General features: G+C 40.7%; 1 protein-coding gene across 2 annotated transcripts; it reads right to left on the reverse strand.

The window, feature by feature from the left end:
* Positions 1-1,189: 1,189 nt before the first annotated feature.
* TMEM139 (transmembrane protein 139) lies at positions 1,190-17,135 on the reverse strand. Of its 2 annotated transcripts, none has more exons than XM_015818798.1 (3): positions 16,854-17,135; positions 5,028-5,339; positions 1,190-3,031 (listed from the first exon to the last, which is right to left on the reverse strand). In XM_015818798.1, the coding sequence occupies exons 2-3, from the start codon at positions 5,273-5,275 to the stop codon at positions 2,617-2,619; spliced, it is 663 nt and encodes a 220-aa protein (XP_015674284.1). In that variant the 5' UTR covers positions 5,276-5,339; positions 16,854-17,135; the 3' UTR covers positions 1,190-2,616. The 2 variants fall into 2 exon arrangements, with proteins under 2 accessions (XP_015674284.1, XP_015674285.1); XM_015818799.1 differs by lacking the exon at positions 16,854-17,135 and adding an exon at positions 13,234-13,247.
* Positions 17,136-17,500: the final 365 nt, after the last annotated feature.

Raw genomic sequence — 17,500 nt, forward strand, 5'->3', positions numbered from 1 at the left:
AGTCATGTTCACAACACTTGATAAAAACTGCTTGGTGGAACGCCTTTCTGCTAATGTCCCCAAATAGGTTCTCAGAAGTAAGAAAGCTCAGAGCACCAAGGACTTCACAGTTCAGCCCTGAGCTACATATATTCTCTAGTGACAGATTTTATCTTCCTGGGCTCCAAGATCACCACAGATGGGGACTGCAGCCAAGAAATTAAAAGACACTTGCTCCTGGGGAGGAAAGCTATGGCAAATCTAGACAGCATACTAAAAAGCAGAGACATCACAGTGCCAACAAAAATATGCATAATCAAGGCCATGGTTTTCCCAGTTGCAATGTATGGCTGTGAAAGTTGGACCATAAGAAAGGCTGAGCACCAAAGAATTGAGGCCTTTGAACTGTGGTGCTGGATAAGACTCCTGCGAGTCCCTTGGACTGCAAGGCGATCAAACCAATTAGTCCTAGAGGAGATCAACCCTGACTGCTCTTTAGAAGGCCAGATCCTGAAGTTGAAACTCAAGTACTTTGGCCACCTAATGAGAAGGAAGGACTCACTGGAGAAGAGCCTAATGCTGGGAAAGATTGAGGGCAATAGAAGAATGGGACGACAAAGAATGAGGTAGCTGGATGGAATCACTGAAGCAGTAGGCGTGAGCTTAAATGGACTCCAGAAGATGGTAGAGGACAGGAAGGCCTGGAGGATCGTTGTCCATGGGATCACGATGGGTCGGACACGACTTCGCAACTAACAACAACAACATATATTCTCTTCTATTGAAAGCCATTGTATTTTGGCAACATATAGAATGTGTGATGGCCCAAAATAACTGTCATGAAGAAAAGTTAGAAGAATCCAGGAGAGTTCTGTGGGGCACATGAAAGTCATGAATATATGCAATTGTCCACCCTAGAATTAATTCAAACTAGAAGATTAGGGCTGAATCCTCTTCCTCTATCCAGGAATGAATGTGCCTGAAAGAACTATCTTTTAATAGAAAGTTCTGTTTTCCATTTCCAGCGTGCTATTCTTTTGTGACTACCCCTCAGCCTAATAGACACAGGAATCATATAGCTGGTCTATTTCCAGGGATTCCTAAAAGTGCATTGCTTGGAAGGAAAAGACTTACTCAACTAACATCTTCCATTGATTGTTATTCTGGACGCAAGAGATCAGCCCATAGATTTTCTGTATTCAAATATTTTATTTTGTTTTAGCATTCTTTGCAGTGCTGGATTTATGCTTTTAAAATCTAGCAAGCTATTAAATGTATTTTGTATATTCAGTTTTACAATTTTGCATATTTTTAAAAAGTATTAAAATTCATCCTTCTGCACCTTCACAATCAATGTGTCAGCCATAAAAAGAACATATATTGCTCATTACTACTGCTTTTAGCAGCTAATTTTCAGACATGAATCTTTTGAACATACCTGGAAATTATTCAGATTTCTCTATTTAAAAAAATCGTAAAATGGCACCCTTAGTATTATTTGAATTTCAAATTTGCCACCAAGGGTTATGTTATTTCATACTTTGTGTGGAGCAGTTGCCACTTACAATGTTGTGTCTATTTCAGGTAAAATTAGTGAAATCTGATTTACTAGCCCCCTTCACCAAAGACAGATTTGAAATATTTTAATTAAATTATTTTGAAACTATATTGCACTAGCTTGTATGAACTGTTTATATAAAAGCTTATTTTCATCATGACAGATTCTAAGGCTGTGACACAGATCCATACTGTATTCATTATCATCATACCAGGAAATACTCCACATGTACATATTGTGATTCATGTAAAGCAAGCCCAGTTTCAATAAATAAGAGAAAGGGGACACTTCAATAGTATTCTTAGGGCGCTATTCTCTGCATTACAGAGCCCCTACTTGCCCGTACTCGATTTTAAGGAAGATGGTCATTGTTACGGTTAGCTTCCATTCAGAAGAATATTGAAATAAATGTTTGGATAAATTGCCTACTCCTGACTGAAAAACACAAGACAAATACAAATACTAACACTTATTATGACAGGTATGACACAGAAAATAAGAGAAACCAGTTTTAAGATGAATCATCACCAGTGTATGGGCTGATTTTAATCTTGCCAGGAAGATCTTTAGTTTATCAGTGGAACTTACCGGTAAGTTAAAAAAATTAAAGGTGACTTCCTGCTTTTTAATTTTTTTTATTTCACTGGCTCTCTGCCCTGCCTTGTTCTTCCTTCTCTCCAGACCTCTGTTTTTATGAGCTAGGCAGGATGATTAACAATCTGTGCCTACAATCTGCCTCCTGGTAGGACAACCTGTCTTTTGTTCTCTACTTCCTAGGTAGCCTAAGCTATTGTTCAATGCTAAGAGCATATGAATGACTTTGGAAATGTCCAACCATCAGATGAAATGTCTAAGAACCTTGCTACCTTTCCCCTCTCCCTGGAGGAAACTCCAAAGGAAGCAAAGGAGTCCTTATCATGCATGTCTATAATGCATGCATTTTCCATAAAAGAGAGCCAAGCCCTCCCAAAACAAACTTTGTTTCAAATGTAATACAGGCTACAGCAGCCAGCTGATAATGGGCTCAAAAGAAGTCCTGTGGTAATACTGGCACTGTTTATCAATCTCCAGCCTTTCAGTCAAGGTTTTGAAGGTTGAAAGTGTCCTTCAAAGACTTCGTCACCAGTCACATTCTCATAGGCAGGAGGTGGGGTGAGAGGCTCCAGGCGTTCCAGGCGCTCTTCAGTCCCTTTGAGTTCATGAGTATCTGAGACAAAGCGTTTTAGCCTTGGGGGTAGGACTAGTCGGAGGCGCAGCCTGGAGTACAGATCTGCTTCGGAGGCCCGCCGTGCACCTGGTGCCACTGAGACACTCAATGTCTCTACCACAGTCTCTCCGTGGGGAGGAGTCTCAATAACCACACTATACGGAGGGGGTTCTACTTGGGTTGTTCCAGGACTAGATGTGATGGTCCAAATTGTGGGCGCTGAATCTGACAAGTAGCCAGTAGCCACCACTTCCTCATATGTTGGTGCTTCATAGGTTGCGTTGTCTCTGCATAAAAAAAAAATGGGGGGAAAGTTCAAAATAACTGCTACCTAGTTCCGTGAGGAACAGTTACCTATTTTTTTTAAATGAGACACAAGCAGGATTCTAAATCATTTCAAGCAAGTGGGTTTAATTTTTACTTAATCCCCATAATTGCATTCTATATCCCATTTAATTATTAACCTGCAAGAATACAAAATTCTTCTCCTTTTCTGTAAATTATGCTATACCTTTCAACTTCAGAACTATCACTGAAATAAATAAGCCCTGACAGGAATCTAGTATTCTTCCGGTAGATTGTCATATCTTTCATGCACTATTGGGCATGTAATGCAATTATTATAATTATTATTACTTTTATTTCAGTACAACTCTCCCCGATAAGCCTAGAGCAGTTCCCAAGAAAATCTTAAGTGAAAAAGAAAATAATTAAACCAACCATTTTTAAATGCAATAAAAACAACAATTAACAAGTTTCACTTTAAAAAAGGAAAGGAATACAGTAAATTGAGCAACCTAAAAGGCAATCTGTAATGGAACAAATTGTTGTTCTACAAATGCCTGGGTTAACAGACATGTCTCTGATTGATTGAATGATTGAGTATGGCCACCCAACTCATGAATGGCGACTAAGTGGTTTACATGTGGACAAAAGCATAACGAACAAAATGCTTAGATGCACTGCAGTAGAGCATAACTGAGACCACAGAGGTAATCCAAAATCATTACAGAAGAGCTTATCCCACATTCTGGCCCCAAAACCCAGGGGGGGGGAATGGGTTTTCAAACCTTATGGAAAGCCAACACAGTCAGAACCATCCAAATCTCAGAAACTATGCTGTTCCAAAGAGTAATCACTGTAACAGAGAAAGTGAGCTTTCCAGTTCCACTAGCTGACATTGTTTTCTATAGAAGGGACCTGAAGCACACCTACTGTACTTTGCTGGATAGTCATTTAAAACACAACCAGGGAGTCTACTTTCCTTCCCCTTGGAAGAGTTCCCTGACTGAGCTGCTACAACTGAGAAACCTCTAGTTCTGGCTACCACACTGCTTCCCCAGACTACCATAGCACATCCGATGGACGTTACTAAAAAAGATAATGTTTTGATCAACGGTCAAAACAGCTTTGCCCCATTTTACAACCTTTCTTGCCACGGTTGTTAAGTGAATCACTGCAGTTGTTAAGTTAGTAACACGGTTAAGTGAATCCAGTTTCCTCCACTGACTTTGCTTGTCAGAAGGTTGCAAAACGTGATCACATGCCCCCAGGACACTGCAATCGTCATAAATATGAGTCAGTTGCCAAGCGTCCACATTTTGATCATGTGACCACAGGGATGCTGCAACTGTCACAAGTGGAACTAATGACAGTCATCAGTCACTTTTTTCAGGGCCGTTGTAACTTTGAACAGTCACTAAAGAAACTGTTGTAAGTCGAGGACTACTTGAAGTTCAATCTTATCCAATGGATCAGCTTTCAGATGTGTTGGGATTACAGAACAGAATTCCCTGTCGGACGGCTCTCTATCAAATTGCCTTAGAGTTCTAGGAACTGCAATCTCAATCCATCTGGAGAAAGGCAGAGAGTGGTAATACAAATTAAACTCTCTAGCAGCATCAAAGGCTAGCTGCCTTGAGTCTGATTTTATTACAGAATGAATGAATAAATAAATAAATAAATAAATGCATACGTGCATGTCAGCCCTCACTGGGTATATGAAGAAACATCGTTTTTCAATCTGGCAATATTCTGCTCTGCAATTGTTGGTCTAATACTGTCTGAGTTCTAGATGCTGCAAATACGCAACAGTGAAGGGTTACTATCTTCATGTCTTGCTTATAGATTTCCCAAAACTCTTGAGCACTCGTCACTGGAATTAGGATGCTAAACTAGAAAACTCCTTGGTCTCAGTCAGTTTCCCTTAAACTGCTGTCAGAAATGGATGCTTATTTCCTGTGATTAAGATATGTGGAAATTGGCACAATTACGTGGTCTTACCCATCGTGATTTTGTCTTCTTGGGGCTGCCTGGGTCTCTTCTCCTGCATTCTGATGCTTCAGGCATTGTTCAACTGCCACACTAATGAGGTAGCCAACCAAACACAAGCCCCCTGCCACAAGAAAGAAAACCCCAATGGGATTGATTTCAGAGGAGATGGCCAGCATGGTTATGCCAATGAGAAGGGTGGCTGAGAAGAGCACCAGCAAGGTATGACGGAGACTCCTCCAGCGTGACTCTGTCAACATGACAACACAAATGGAAGTAACAGTTGTTGACAGAAAGTGGCAGACTAGCTGGTAGTATGGATGCCTGTGAAAGAGAGGAAACAGAGTACACAAAGTAACACATGCCTATTTATCCATAGGAGAGAAAATATTCAATACAATGAATGTGCCTAGCACCTGATGATGTGAAGAACATATAATATGTACAGCTCAAAGTGCTATAGAAGCATACAGGTAGTCCTTGATTTATGACCACAATTGAACCCAGAATTTTTGTTGTCAGATGTTACGATCATATGACCACATGACCGGATTCAATTTTACAACCGTTTTTACAATAGCTGTTAAGAGACTCATGTGGTCGTTAAGCAAACCACATGGTTGTAAGTCCAATTCCAGCTTATTCAAAGTGCGTTTTTTGCCAGAAAAAAAACAAAAAGCATCACAAAAGGTGATCACTTGACTCTGGGATGCTGCAGCCAGTTGTATATGGGAGCTGTTTGCCAAGCACCCAAAATGCGATGACTGTGAGAACTGAGCAGTAGTCATAACTTCGAAGACAGTAACTTTAAGTAATTTTTTTGAATTCCATCATAACTTTGAATGGTTGTTAAGCAACCAGTCGTAAGTCAAAGATACCTATATGGCAGATTGATGAGACACATAAATTCAAGCAATGTTTGTAGGCCATGAAATCTCTTGAACCTAACTACCATATTTCTGAAAAAATTGTAATATCATTAGTCTCAGTCTCCAACAGTTGAAATGGCATCCACCAAAACAGAGTGATATGCATGACTCAATGCATTTCATAATTAATCTAAACATATCCAATTATGGAGGTCTACCTTTATCATTAATGTTTTGCATTTGATTATGATTATTCAATTTGACACTTCATATATCACTCTTCATTCTATTCTGTTCCAATGATCAACTGCTAGTACATGCAGGCAGGACAAAAGGCAATGATTCTGTGTTTTAAAATTTTGGAATTAGGAGGAATGCAACATATCCTTGTTTCACTCTACCATGTGACAACCGTGTCTTCTTTAAAATGTGTTGATAAAATTTTAAATAAAGGTAGTCCTTGACTTATGACCGGCTGTTTTACTACTTTCCATAGTCAAAATTGGCCATAAAGCACTTCTAGGCATTTAAAAAATGTTGTGCTGCCCTCCCCCAGTTTACAGGACCACATTTTGGGGTTGACCTGAGATTGTGCGCTGAAAGAACAGATTTCAAATCTATTGAAAATTGTAGCAAAGCTGGCATTTTGAAAGGCTGAGGCTCAGCGTTTGCAGAAGCCTGAGACTCAGAGCCTTTCAGAATGCTGGTTTGACTGGCGTCTTCCTCTCTGGAGGAGAAAACACTAGCAAATGCTGTTGGCCTCATGATTGTTGTGAAGGTCTTTTATCCAAATTGTGCGATTTGAAGAAGGAGCCTTCCAAACAATCATGAGAATAGGGCCCACGTGCAGGATGAAACAAGGAAACAGAAAGGTAAATGGATCAGGGCGTGGTGAGGCAGTGACAGGGTCTGTGCGCCATTGGGCGTAGCTGGCTGATGCCTCCCAGCCCATGGCAAACTTTAGCATGCTGGTGTGTGCCAGGCCTCTCAGGGCCTCCCCTACTCCCTGAAGCATCCCTGTGCAGTCTCTTAATGATCACAAAAGGGAGAGCTCAGATTGTGGTCATTGAATAAGGCAGTCACTTAATGAACGCGACTACTTACAACCAAAATTCCAGGCTAATTCCGATATTAGGTCAAGGACTACCTGTACATTTCTTTTATATACAAAGAAGATTCAGTCAATAGAACAGTGCAAACCATAAAGAGGATTATTATAAAACAATGGGAGAGGGATCATCTTGATGGGCTTTAATGGTCAGGATACTGAGCTATTAGCAGCAGTTAAGGAGGGTGCTAGGCAGGACCATTCACAGTACTTCTCATTTATAAGCACTTAACAAGCCCTACCTAGTATAAATAGGAAGAAATTCAACAATGCATATATTCAGGTAAAGGCAGTGCTTTTTTTGTAAAAAAAAGAAAAAAGGTGCCGGAACTCACACACATCATACAACCCGCCTTGCCTACCCTACAAGGTTCCATCCAAAAAAGGTGCCGGAATTCCGTTCTGGGCGTTCTATGAGAAAAAAAGCCCTGGGTAAAGGTCAATGGTTACTGAGCTCTACCTGGGAGAGGTACTTTTTTCTAAGTAGTAGGGGAAGGATCCAGTAATGTCAAGGATTTTTAAAAAATAACAACAGAAAAGCAGGAAGGTAGACTCAAGGGTAAAGGGAGGAGGAGGAGGAGGAGGAGGAGGAGGAGGAGGAGGAGGAGGAGGAGGAGGAGGAGGAAAAAAATAGAAGGTAGGCTTGTTCTTTGCTAAAAGAGTCAGTACAGAAATATAATTAGCCCGGCAGTGAAAGGAAAAAGCAAAACAAGAGAAAAGAGGTTTTTCTTCTTATAGCAAGGACAAAAATGTCATAAAATGTAACAGAATAAAAGTTCCTTGTATTCATTGACACTCCTGAGTTTGATTAACCTAAAGTTCTCACCTGGAAAGTGTGATTGCTCAGGGAAAAGGAAAGTGCATAACATTTAAGTCAAGAAAAGTATGATTTTAGCCAAAATGAAAATAGAAACAATCAATCTGAGCATCCCACTAGGAGATGAATTACATGAATCAGGAGACTGTGGAGGATGAAGAAAGACTCTGACTCAGAAAGAACCTCATTCAATGCCTGCTGAGTCAAAAGGTTGCCAAGGATTCTTTCTGTGAAGGCTTTAGTCATCTGTGCAAGAAAAATAACTGTAGCATGATTTATTTCAGAATGTAGACTGGAATAGACTTAGTGATGATGAATGTTTACTCAGTTTGTTTGAGGATAGAAATGAATAGCTTGGTAACCTAATTTATTTTATTTTATTATTTTATTTATATCCCGCTTTTATTATTTTTACAAATAACTCGAGGAGGCAAACATATCCAACATATTTCCCTCCCTCCTATTCTCCCCACAACAACAACCCCGGTGAGTTGAGTTGGGCTGAGAGAGTGACTGCCATAAAGTCATTTAGTCAGCTTTCATAGGTAAGGCAGGACTAGAACTGACAGTCCCCTGCTTTCTAGCCTGGTGCCCTAATAAAAAAATATATTTATATAAAGTGTTGACATATAAAGCTGGGCAGCAGAATTCAACATTTATTGGGCTCATCTTGTCATTATATGGCATACGGAAGATTGCAGTTTGGAATTTAATAGGTATAACTGAATAACAACAGAATAACAGGATTGGAAGGGACCTTGGAGGTCATCTAGTCCAACCCCCTGCTCTGGCAGAAAACCCTATACCATTTCTGATAAATGGTTGTCTACTCTCTTCTTAAAAATGTCCAGTGTTGGAGCATTCACAGCTTCTGGAGGCAGGTTGTTCCACTAATTAATTGTTCTAACTATCAGGAAATTTCTCCTTAAGTTCTAGGTTGCTTCTCTCCTTGATTAGTTTCCATCCATTGCTTCTTGTCCTGCCTTCAGGTGCTTTGGAGAATAGCTTGACTCCTTCATCTTTGTGGCATAAAGCATTTTTATTCTAAAAAATAGTATTATACAAGTCATTCCTACATTAAATAGGCCCTTTAAATTTTCCATAACCTAAAGGATTATTCATTTCATCTTGTATAAAACAGATACAATCCTGATAGTCCCAATAAAATAATGCTCGCTCTCTCTCTCTCTCTCTCTCTCGCTCTCTCTCTCTCTCTCTCACACACACACACACACACACACACACACACATAAATTTCATCGAAGACATTCTCAAGCAGATCTATTGACGTCTTATCAAACCAGTTTTTGAGTAAGAAATTATCAAAATATTTCCACTGGTGAGAAATGATTAACTTTACTGCAGTTAGACAATAACACTCTTGTTTCATAACTTTTTACTCCTTCTATCAAATACAGAAGGTCTAAACTTGGTAAGTATCCAGTCTTTGTTTATAAGTGTCATTTTGTTAAAGACATCCCTCCAAAATGTTAAAAGATAATAATCAAATTCCCATCAGAGATGATAGAACATTCCTACAATCTTTTTATTACAACCTTAGTCAGAGGTTATGCAATGTGTGTGTAAAGTGCAAGGAAGATGACCACGATGGAAGTATGAAAATAATAATAATAATGTTGCAAGGGACCTTGGAGGTCATCAAGTGCAACCCCCTGCTCAGGCAGGAAACCCTATACCATTCCAGACAAATGGCTGCCCAGTCTCTTCTTAAAAACTTCCAGTGTTGGAGCATTCACTGCTTCTGGAGGCAGGTTGTTCCACTGGTTAATTCTTCTAACTGTCAGGAAGTTTCTCCTTAGTTCTAGGTTGCTTCTCTCCTTGATTAGTTTCCATCCGTTGCTTCTTGTCCTGCCTTCATGTGCTTTGGAGAATAGCTTGACTCCCTCTTCTTTGTGGCAGCCCGAGATATTGGAACACTACTATCATGTCCCCCCTTGTCCTTTTCTTCATTAAACTAGACATACCCAATTCCAGCAACCGTTCCTCATATGTTTTAGCCTCCAGTCCCCTAATCATCTTTGTTGCTCTTCTCTGTACTCTTTCTAGAGTCTCAACATCTTTTTTATATCATGGTGACCAAAACTGGATGCAGTATTCCAAGTGTGGCCTTACCAAGGCATTGTAAAGTGGTATTAATATTTCACGTGATCTATCTATCCCTCTGTTAATGCAGTCTAGCACTGTGTTGGCTTTTTTGGCAGCTGCAGCACACTGCTGGCTCATATTTAAGTGATTGTCCACTAGTTCAGTGGTACTGAGATCACATCTACCAGTTCCTTGAGAATCTTGGGGTGTAATCCATCTGGTCCTGATGATTTGAACTCGTCTAGGCTGGACAGGTGCTCACTTACCATTTTCTTTCCTATCTTAACTTGTGTTTCTAATTTATTTTTATGGTACTGTTTTTGATAGGTTGGACTGTTTTTTCCCTTTGTGTAAAGACAGATGCAAAAAATGAGTTAAATAGTTCTGCTTTCTCCCTGTTGCTTGTCACCTTCTTGCCACTTTCCCCCACTAATGGACCAATCATTTCCTTCACTTTTTTCTTGTTTTTTACATGTTGAAAGAAGCTTTTTTTGTTATTTTTGACTTTGGTCGCAAGCCTTAGTTCATTTTAAGCCTTAACTTTCCTCACTTCATCTTTGCAGGCTTGGACTATTTGCTGATATTCTAGTTTAGTTATGTGCCCCTCTTTCTACTTTTTATACTTGTCCTTTTTATCTTTCAATTTATCAGAGAGTTCTTTATGAGGCCATGCTGGTTTCTTTTGAGAACTGTTATTTTTCTTCTTCGTTGGTATTGTGCTAGAGTGGGCTTTTATTATCTCACTTTTCAAAATTTCCCAAGCTTCTTGAGTTGTTTTCCCCTTGAGGATTTTCATCCATGGAATCCTTCCCAAGCCCTCTCTAAGTTTATTCATAGATTCAAGTTATAAAAAATTAAAAGCTGACCTTTGGGAAGGCATGAACAAGCTATTAGGGAGGTACTTGGACAAGAGATTGAAGGAAGCATGAGAAAGAAACTCAAAATAACCCTACAATTGGGAGAGGAGGAAAATTATCTTGCTGATTCACATAAATGGATGTTTGGGAACAAGTTGAGAAAATACAGAAGATGAGTTTAGGATTAGGGTTAGGAGTAGGGTTCATCCCTGAGATGAACAAGCACAAACTTTTCTCAGATAGGTAGCTGTGTCAAACTGGAGTCCACTAAGCACTAATCCAAGTGATATTACGTGACAGATGCCTCAAATAATCCAAAGTTGGAAATGTATATTCAAGTCTATCCAAGCCTTGGTAAGACATGCTAGGTGGCTCTATCATCCATAATAAGATCCAGAATGAAGGAATGGTTTATTACAGAGCAAGATGGCATTAAGGACCCCTGAGAAATCAGTGACTAGCACTGGAGTTGAGCCAGGGGTCTAGAAGGCAGAATTGGTACAATAAACTGAGTACACTTTCCCTAAGAGCTGCCCATCTCCTGCCATATCTCTCTCTGCCTATCACCAGCAAGTGGCAACCGCCTATCCCCCCCTCCCCCAATTGAACCAATCCTCCAAAACCTGGAAGCTTTCCCCTAGGTTGAAATATGATGCAACCATCTACTCTCTAACCAACTAGCTTGTCAGAAACCTTAATTCACTTTTACTCATGCACAGAGTGGAACTTCAGATCTGTAATCCATCACATCAATCAACATACTATAACACAAACCACTGATTTCATCCCACACTGACAACTGCAGACTGGCATTACCTGAGAATGTTAACTCTACTATCTCACACCCAGAGAGAAAATAGACATCCCCCAACTCGGACATATCCAGTCTGAAAAAAACAACACAATCCTTCCCAACCATCTATGCAAAGACCTAGGGCTTCTCAGTGCCTGGTGCCTTAGATGTAAATAGCACAAAAGTCACCACCAGCATTTGGAGCAAAGAGCTGCTAGTCCACTTCGTTGTGGTTTCAGTGACAAGGTGGGAGGGAGACAAGGTGGTGCTTCTCAAGGTCATGTATTCCACAGAATCTGTGGATTCAGGCCAGCAGCCAATTCAGGTGCTTGGCAAGGTTGAGGGAAATGGAAGAGGAAAATGATCAATTGGATGGATGAATAGAATCCAAGAGTTTACTGGAATGTCTTAGAAAAGCTATGAGTTTTATTAAAGACATGGCAAGCTAGCAACAAATTGCTCAAACAGTTACCCAGAGGCAAACAAGATTCAGTGATCCCTAAATAACTGTGGGCCTTTCCCTACTATTACATGCTATTCATTCCTTGTGTTGGCACAAAACACAATGCCATCATTAACTTTGGTATGCCTATCACCAATTCCTACTTTGTCTCTTTTGCATCCATTCTATGCCACTGTCTGGTTGTGTCATAGGGATTTGCACATATGTCAGTCATTATAATCAGTGGTTAGTCTTCTCTGGTTAAGTTGCTATCCTCCTTCAGAAAATCACCAGGCAGTCGGAAAAATCAGCACCAACCAGGGCACTGCAGCATGAATGGGGTAGGCCTGGTTGGGGGGGATTCCTTTCTAGCCTGGCCTGCCCCTCCTGTCACATCCCATCTATACATCTCCCAAGTTAAAATATGAAATTTTGAACAGAGAAACATTAGAATAGAAACAATCGCTAAGAAGAAGGCACATTCTGCTATGATTGTACAACTAACTATGTCCTCTAAACAGGGTTAACTAAAGCTGACTAGCTGTTGTGCAAGGTGAGTAAAACCAGCCAATGACCAACAAAGGCGCAGGTTGAGGTCCCTTGTGGTTTTCAGAATCTTATTGTGAGAAAAAAGTGATTATCCCATGCCTGAAAATAAAAATACTGCTTCTAGCATAGTGCTAATCTGGTACTAAATAAATATCCCCCTTTTCTTGCTCAGATTAAATACTGGGGATCTGATCTCAGCACACCTCCCTTGTCAGAAGCCTGGAGAGAAACTGGTTTTAAACATAAAGAGAGATGGTAGCATAAGAAGAAACAAATGGGGGGGGGGTGCAAACACCAGGAGAGAAGTGGATTCAGGAGGTGATGGCTAATGGCCATGCCAAATACACACTGAACACACTTCTTCTTATGTCCACAACTCAGGATAACAGATGTCACACATTTTGCTTGCCTTGAATCTGAGTAGGATAAAATCAATTTAAGGGGGGGTATTTTTATTCTAATACATCAAAGGACAACACAAGGCTGGAGATAAAATGAACAAATTTTGGAGCAATGAATTGGAAGAGATGAGAATTGTCTGGGCAGGATCAGGAGTGCAAGCAGAAATCAGCTCCAAGAACACATCAAAACACACACCACAAATTAATACCATCACCTACTGCAATCTGACACAGGATTAAGAATGACTTCTGTAGATGAAATGCTTAGAAGCCTACCTGGTCTGAAGTAACTGCCTTTTTGCCTTAGACGTGAAATAGCCTAATATTGATCTGAGTTATTGAGACACCAAAGCCAAGCTTTATCGTGAATGGAGCAAGTAAGCCCTCTACTGCCTGTTAGGGGCATAGTCCTTAAAACAAAAAGTTCTGAAGGAAAATATTCTCAAGGCATTCGGTGCCACTTGAACGTTGTCCTTTTTTGGCCTGAAGGAAATTCCAGCTGACGGAAGTTCTGCTCTTATTCTCCCATTCGCAATGATAGCAGCTTTATTGCTACAGTCACATTTCTTGGGGCTTAAATCACACATAGAGATTGTTCTGAGTGCCTAAGCTCACATCTGCTGACAGCAAAAGGGCAGGAAAATTCCACTCTTCGGAGTCAGAAGGTGCTTATGAAACCCCAAATTAGAAAGGGAGGGAGGAAAAAAGAAAGAAAATAGTCAGAAAACTGGGAGCATAAAGGGGAGAGATGGTAGGAGTTGCATAATTACTTGAACAAATGAATTGTCCCTGAATTATTGTAGTCTTTACTTCCATCCACACAAGAAGCACAATATTGTACATATAACAAGACAGAAGAATGCATGCCATTCACATGCATGCACAGTTCCAAATATTAAACTTTGCTGCAATTCTAAATATAGAACGGAGCAGCTAATTTATATAGAGAGTAACTAAGACTTCTGAAAAAAATATTTTAAACACACTTGTTTCCTGAAAGTATAGACAGACCTTTTGACTTGCCTGGGCCACATTGAGTGAAGACAAATGATCTTGGGCCACATTTAAAATATAATCAATGTATATAAATACATTATTAGTTTACAATCCTTTGGGGCTGCATTACTAGCTGTCTAGGGCTGCATTTGGCCTTCAGGACACAGGTTGGACACACCTACTATGGACATTCCTGCAAAAGACTTCTGAATGCCTTCAGGTTCCTTGTCTTAGGCCAGTGATGGCGAACCTTTTAGAGACTGAGTGCCCAAACCGCAACCCAAAACCCACTTATTTATCGCAAAGGGCCAGGGCCACATCAGCATTGTGGTGCCCTTGGGGGGGAGAGGCACGGCCCACTGGGTGGGTGTGACTGCGGTGGTTATGGCAGACTGGATGGGTGTGGTGGCTGCGGTGGGTGTGTCCACCTTGATGTTGCTCATGGGGGGGATGCCTGTGGGGGCAGCGTTGGGGGAGATCCAGGGGGTCTGTGGTGAATGGGACTGTGGGCAGGAGGCTCGTCCTGTGGGGTGAGGCAGGGGGCAGGGCAGGGGTGCCATTGCTGCAGGGCAAGGCGAGGCGAGGCAGGGGTCGGGGCGGCTGCTGCCTGACACCACCAGCCCCCACACACAGAGGCCAGCGAGTGCATGGGGGCCAATGGTGTCCATCAGCAGCCATAGCCTGCTGGCCCCTCAACCAGCGCATTCTGGGGCTCTGGGCCAGGCCTCCAGCAGCAGGCGGAGTGGGGGAGGGAGGAGACATGTGGTGCAGACCACCGGACACCCCTACTCCGTCCCGTCTGTTTTTGCTTGCGGTTGGAGAGCAGGTCGCTGCTGGTCATCTCAGCCCCCTTGCAGATCTTGCCCTTGGCTCGCGCATGGAGTCTGCTCCCCTCACACATCCAACGCACCTTGGCCCTACCTTGGGCTGCCATGGTAGCCTAATGGACCTGCACAAGCTGCTGGTGGCGGCAGTGCGTGCCCACAGAGAGGACTCTGAGTGCCGCCTCTGGCACGCGTGCCATAGGTTCGCCACCACTGTCTTAGGCTATGGCTGTCTAGAATAAAATGTGGTCATGGGTGGTATGAAACATATAGCTTTCCAAAATAATTTTTTCATGAAAGCAAAGATGTCTATGATGTGTAGGATTATGTGGTATGGTTTGTTATGAAGTGCTGGCTAACATTAGACTAGGAATCAAGAAATCTGGCATAACTCTCTTCTTGCCCATTAAAACTCACAATGACCTATGTCTCAACAATTTCTTGGCCTAACCTGACTCACAAAGTTGTTCTCAACTTCAATGAATAAATAGGTGAGCAGGAATCATTGTTAGTTAGGGGCTGGAATTTGGAGGGGAACAGTTGAGGCCACTGTAGTGATACTGCTGGAGATTATAATAACAAAGGCTAATATGAATATACACCTTTTGAAATCTTAAACAGAGAAAGATATAACTAGACTTTATACTTCTCCATCATGTTTTAAAAGGTGTGTCATGAATGTTGGCACCAATCTGCAAACCATGTGCCAGCAGTTCTCAATCTGCTGAATGAAACCACCATGTCAGGAGTTTATAAGCAACTTGGAGAGGAGTCACTAATAAAAAAAAAAGTCTTTGATCAGACTTGTTTTGGCAAAGTGGGAATGTCAAAACTGATTCTGGATTTCAGTCTTCATTTTGCCTTCATAAAGCCTTAGTGGACACCTACTGTATCACACAGTGTCTGAGAACTTCTCTGATCTATAGATTAAGGTGTAATTATTAAAATTAAATGTAGGTATTTATTTCTTGCTCAGTCCTAAAATTAATGAAACCATTATTTTCATTCATGCAGAAAGATTTCACGTTGTTATTCCTTGATCCTTATAATTCAAATTCAAGTTTGTCACTGACAGTTCAGAATACATATGTATGTAAATATGTATTAAAAGTTTTACAAAGAACATAAAAACTAACACAAACTAATAAAGAATAACAGCCATAAAGGAAGAAAAAAGAAAACATGCAAAAAGAAAAGAAAAAGCAACCTTTGATTTTCTTTGCAGCAAACATAAATACTATTACAAAATTCTCTCTTATTTCCTGATTACAAAAAAGCTAATTGCTCTCTGTTACCCACCTTTTTTTCTAATCATCAAAACTACAAATCAAAACTGCATTTTTCTGTTTCATGCAAAAAAAATTATAAGGGGTTTCTTTTCAGCCATAAGTGTTGATACTGCTTTTTTCTCTAATCAAAAAGGTTAATTTAGTCTTCACCAACCATTTCTCCATTGTGAGTAGTGCCAACCTTACCACATTTTTGATTAAATGACAGCTCAGATTCTCATGATGTAAATTTTGTAATGTCTTTTTAAACACTTAGGAAATGTTATGAGTTATGAAAACAGACTAGGGCGATACCAATATTAATGTATCTGAATGTTATATATCTATATATAACAAGTGATATTTACAAGTTTCAGATTGCAGTTGGAATTCTCTTAATTAAGATTTTTACATTATATCTCTAATGTCATCTCAAACAAAAGTACCAGGGATTAAAGACTCGTGAACATAGTAAATTCCAAAGAAACATGAATAGGATAGCACTGTCAGCACATCAGTAAAATTTGTGGAGAAGATACTTTGATCTCAGAACTGAAGAAGCTTCTTGGATGATAAGCGAAACATTTTCAAGGGGGAAAAACCCCCAATAAAGTCCTGTTGCCTTTTGAAAAGCACCTTTGGGACATATTCTGATCTGCTTTTATGCTTGTCAACCACTCTCCATACAGTACCATTCATTTATGTTCATACAGCTACAGTACATATTGTGAGGAAACTCATACTCAATTCATTTATACACTCAGTCCTCATCTCTGTACCAAAGATGCAATAGGCTATGGATACTTACCAGGCCTGGGAATCCTATGGCAGATTCAGCCATGTGTTCTTGCCTCCTGCTGTCATCTCCAACTAGCTGTAGTAACTCTTTTGCCACTGTCTCCGGCTGAAGCAACTCCAACAACTTCTCACACTTCCTGTCTTCACCACTGTTTCAGAAAGTCAGAGAGAAGACATAATTGCAAAATCTCACTCTTCAGCTTTGTTAGATTTTCCCCCCTCCCAAATAAAGCTGTCTTCTTTCAGCTTCAATATACGTTCTTCACTTTTCTTTGCTGCCTTTCAGGCTAAGCTACTCAGATGATCAGGAAGCTAGTGAAGGAAAAGGGCGGTGTAAAGGGAGGGAGAGAGGGAGGGAATATGTATATAGTTTGCCTCTTACCCTCCTTCCCCTATCGGGGTTAATCTCTCATTCTTCTGGAAAAAGGCTTCAGTGACACTTCCCTCCCCAGGGTGAGGCTTTGGCCTAGCCTTTAAATCCATAGCCTGTTCTTCATTAAACTGTTTATGAGTGCTATAAAGATACACACACTGCATCTTAGCTACTCCGATTACTTGCCAGGTGCTGGTTTTAGCCCTAGATTTTGTACTATTGAACTGGTGACAACCCAATTAGCTTCCCAGGCAAGGGAGGTGTCTGTAATTAAGAGTACCCAC

The sequence above is a fragment of the Protobothrops mucrosquamatus genome, unplaced genomic scaffold, assembly GCF_001527695.2.
Source record: "Protobothrops mucrosquamatus isolate PMUCROS unplaced genomic scaffold, P.Mucros_1.0 scaffold791, whole genome shotgun sequence".
In the NCBI taxonomy this organism is placed as follows: domain Eukaryota; kingdom Metazoa; phylum Chordata; class Lepidosauria; order Squamata; family Viperidae; genus Protobothrops; species Protobothrops mucrosquamatus.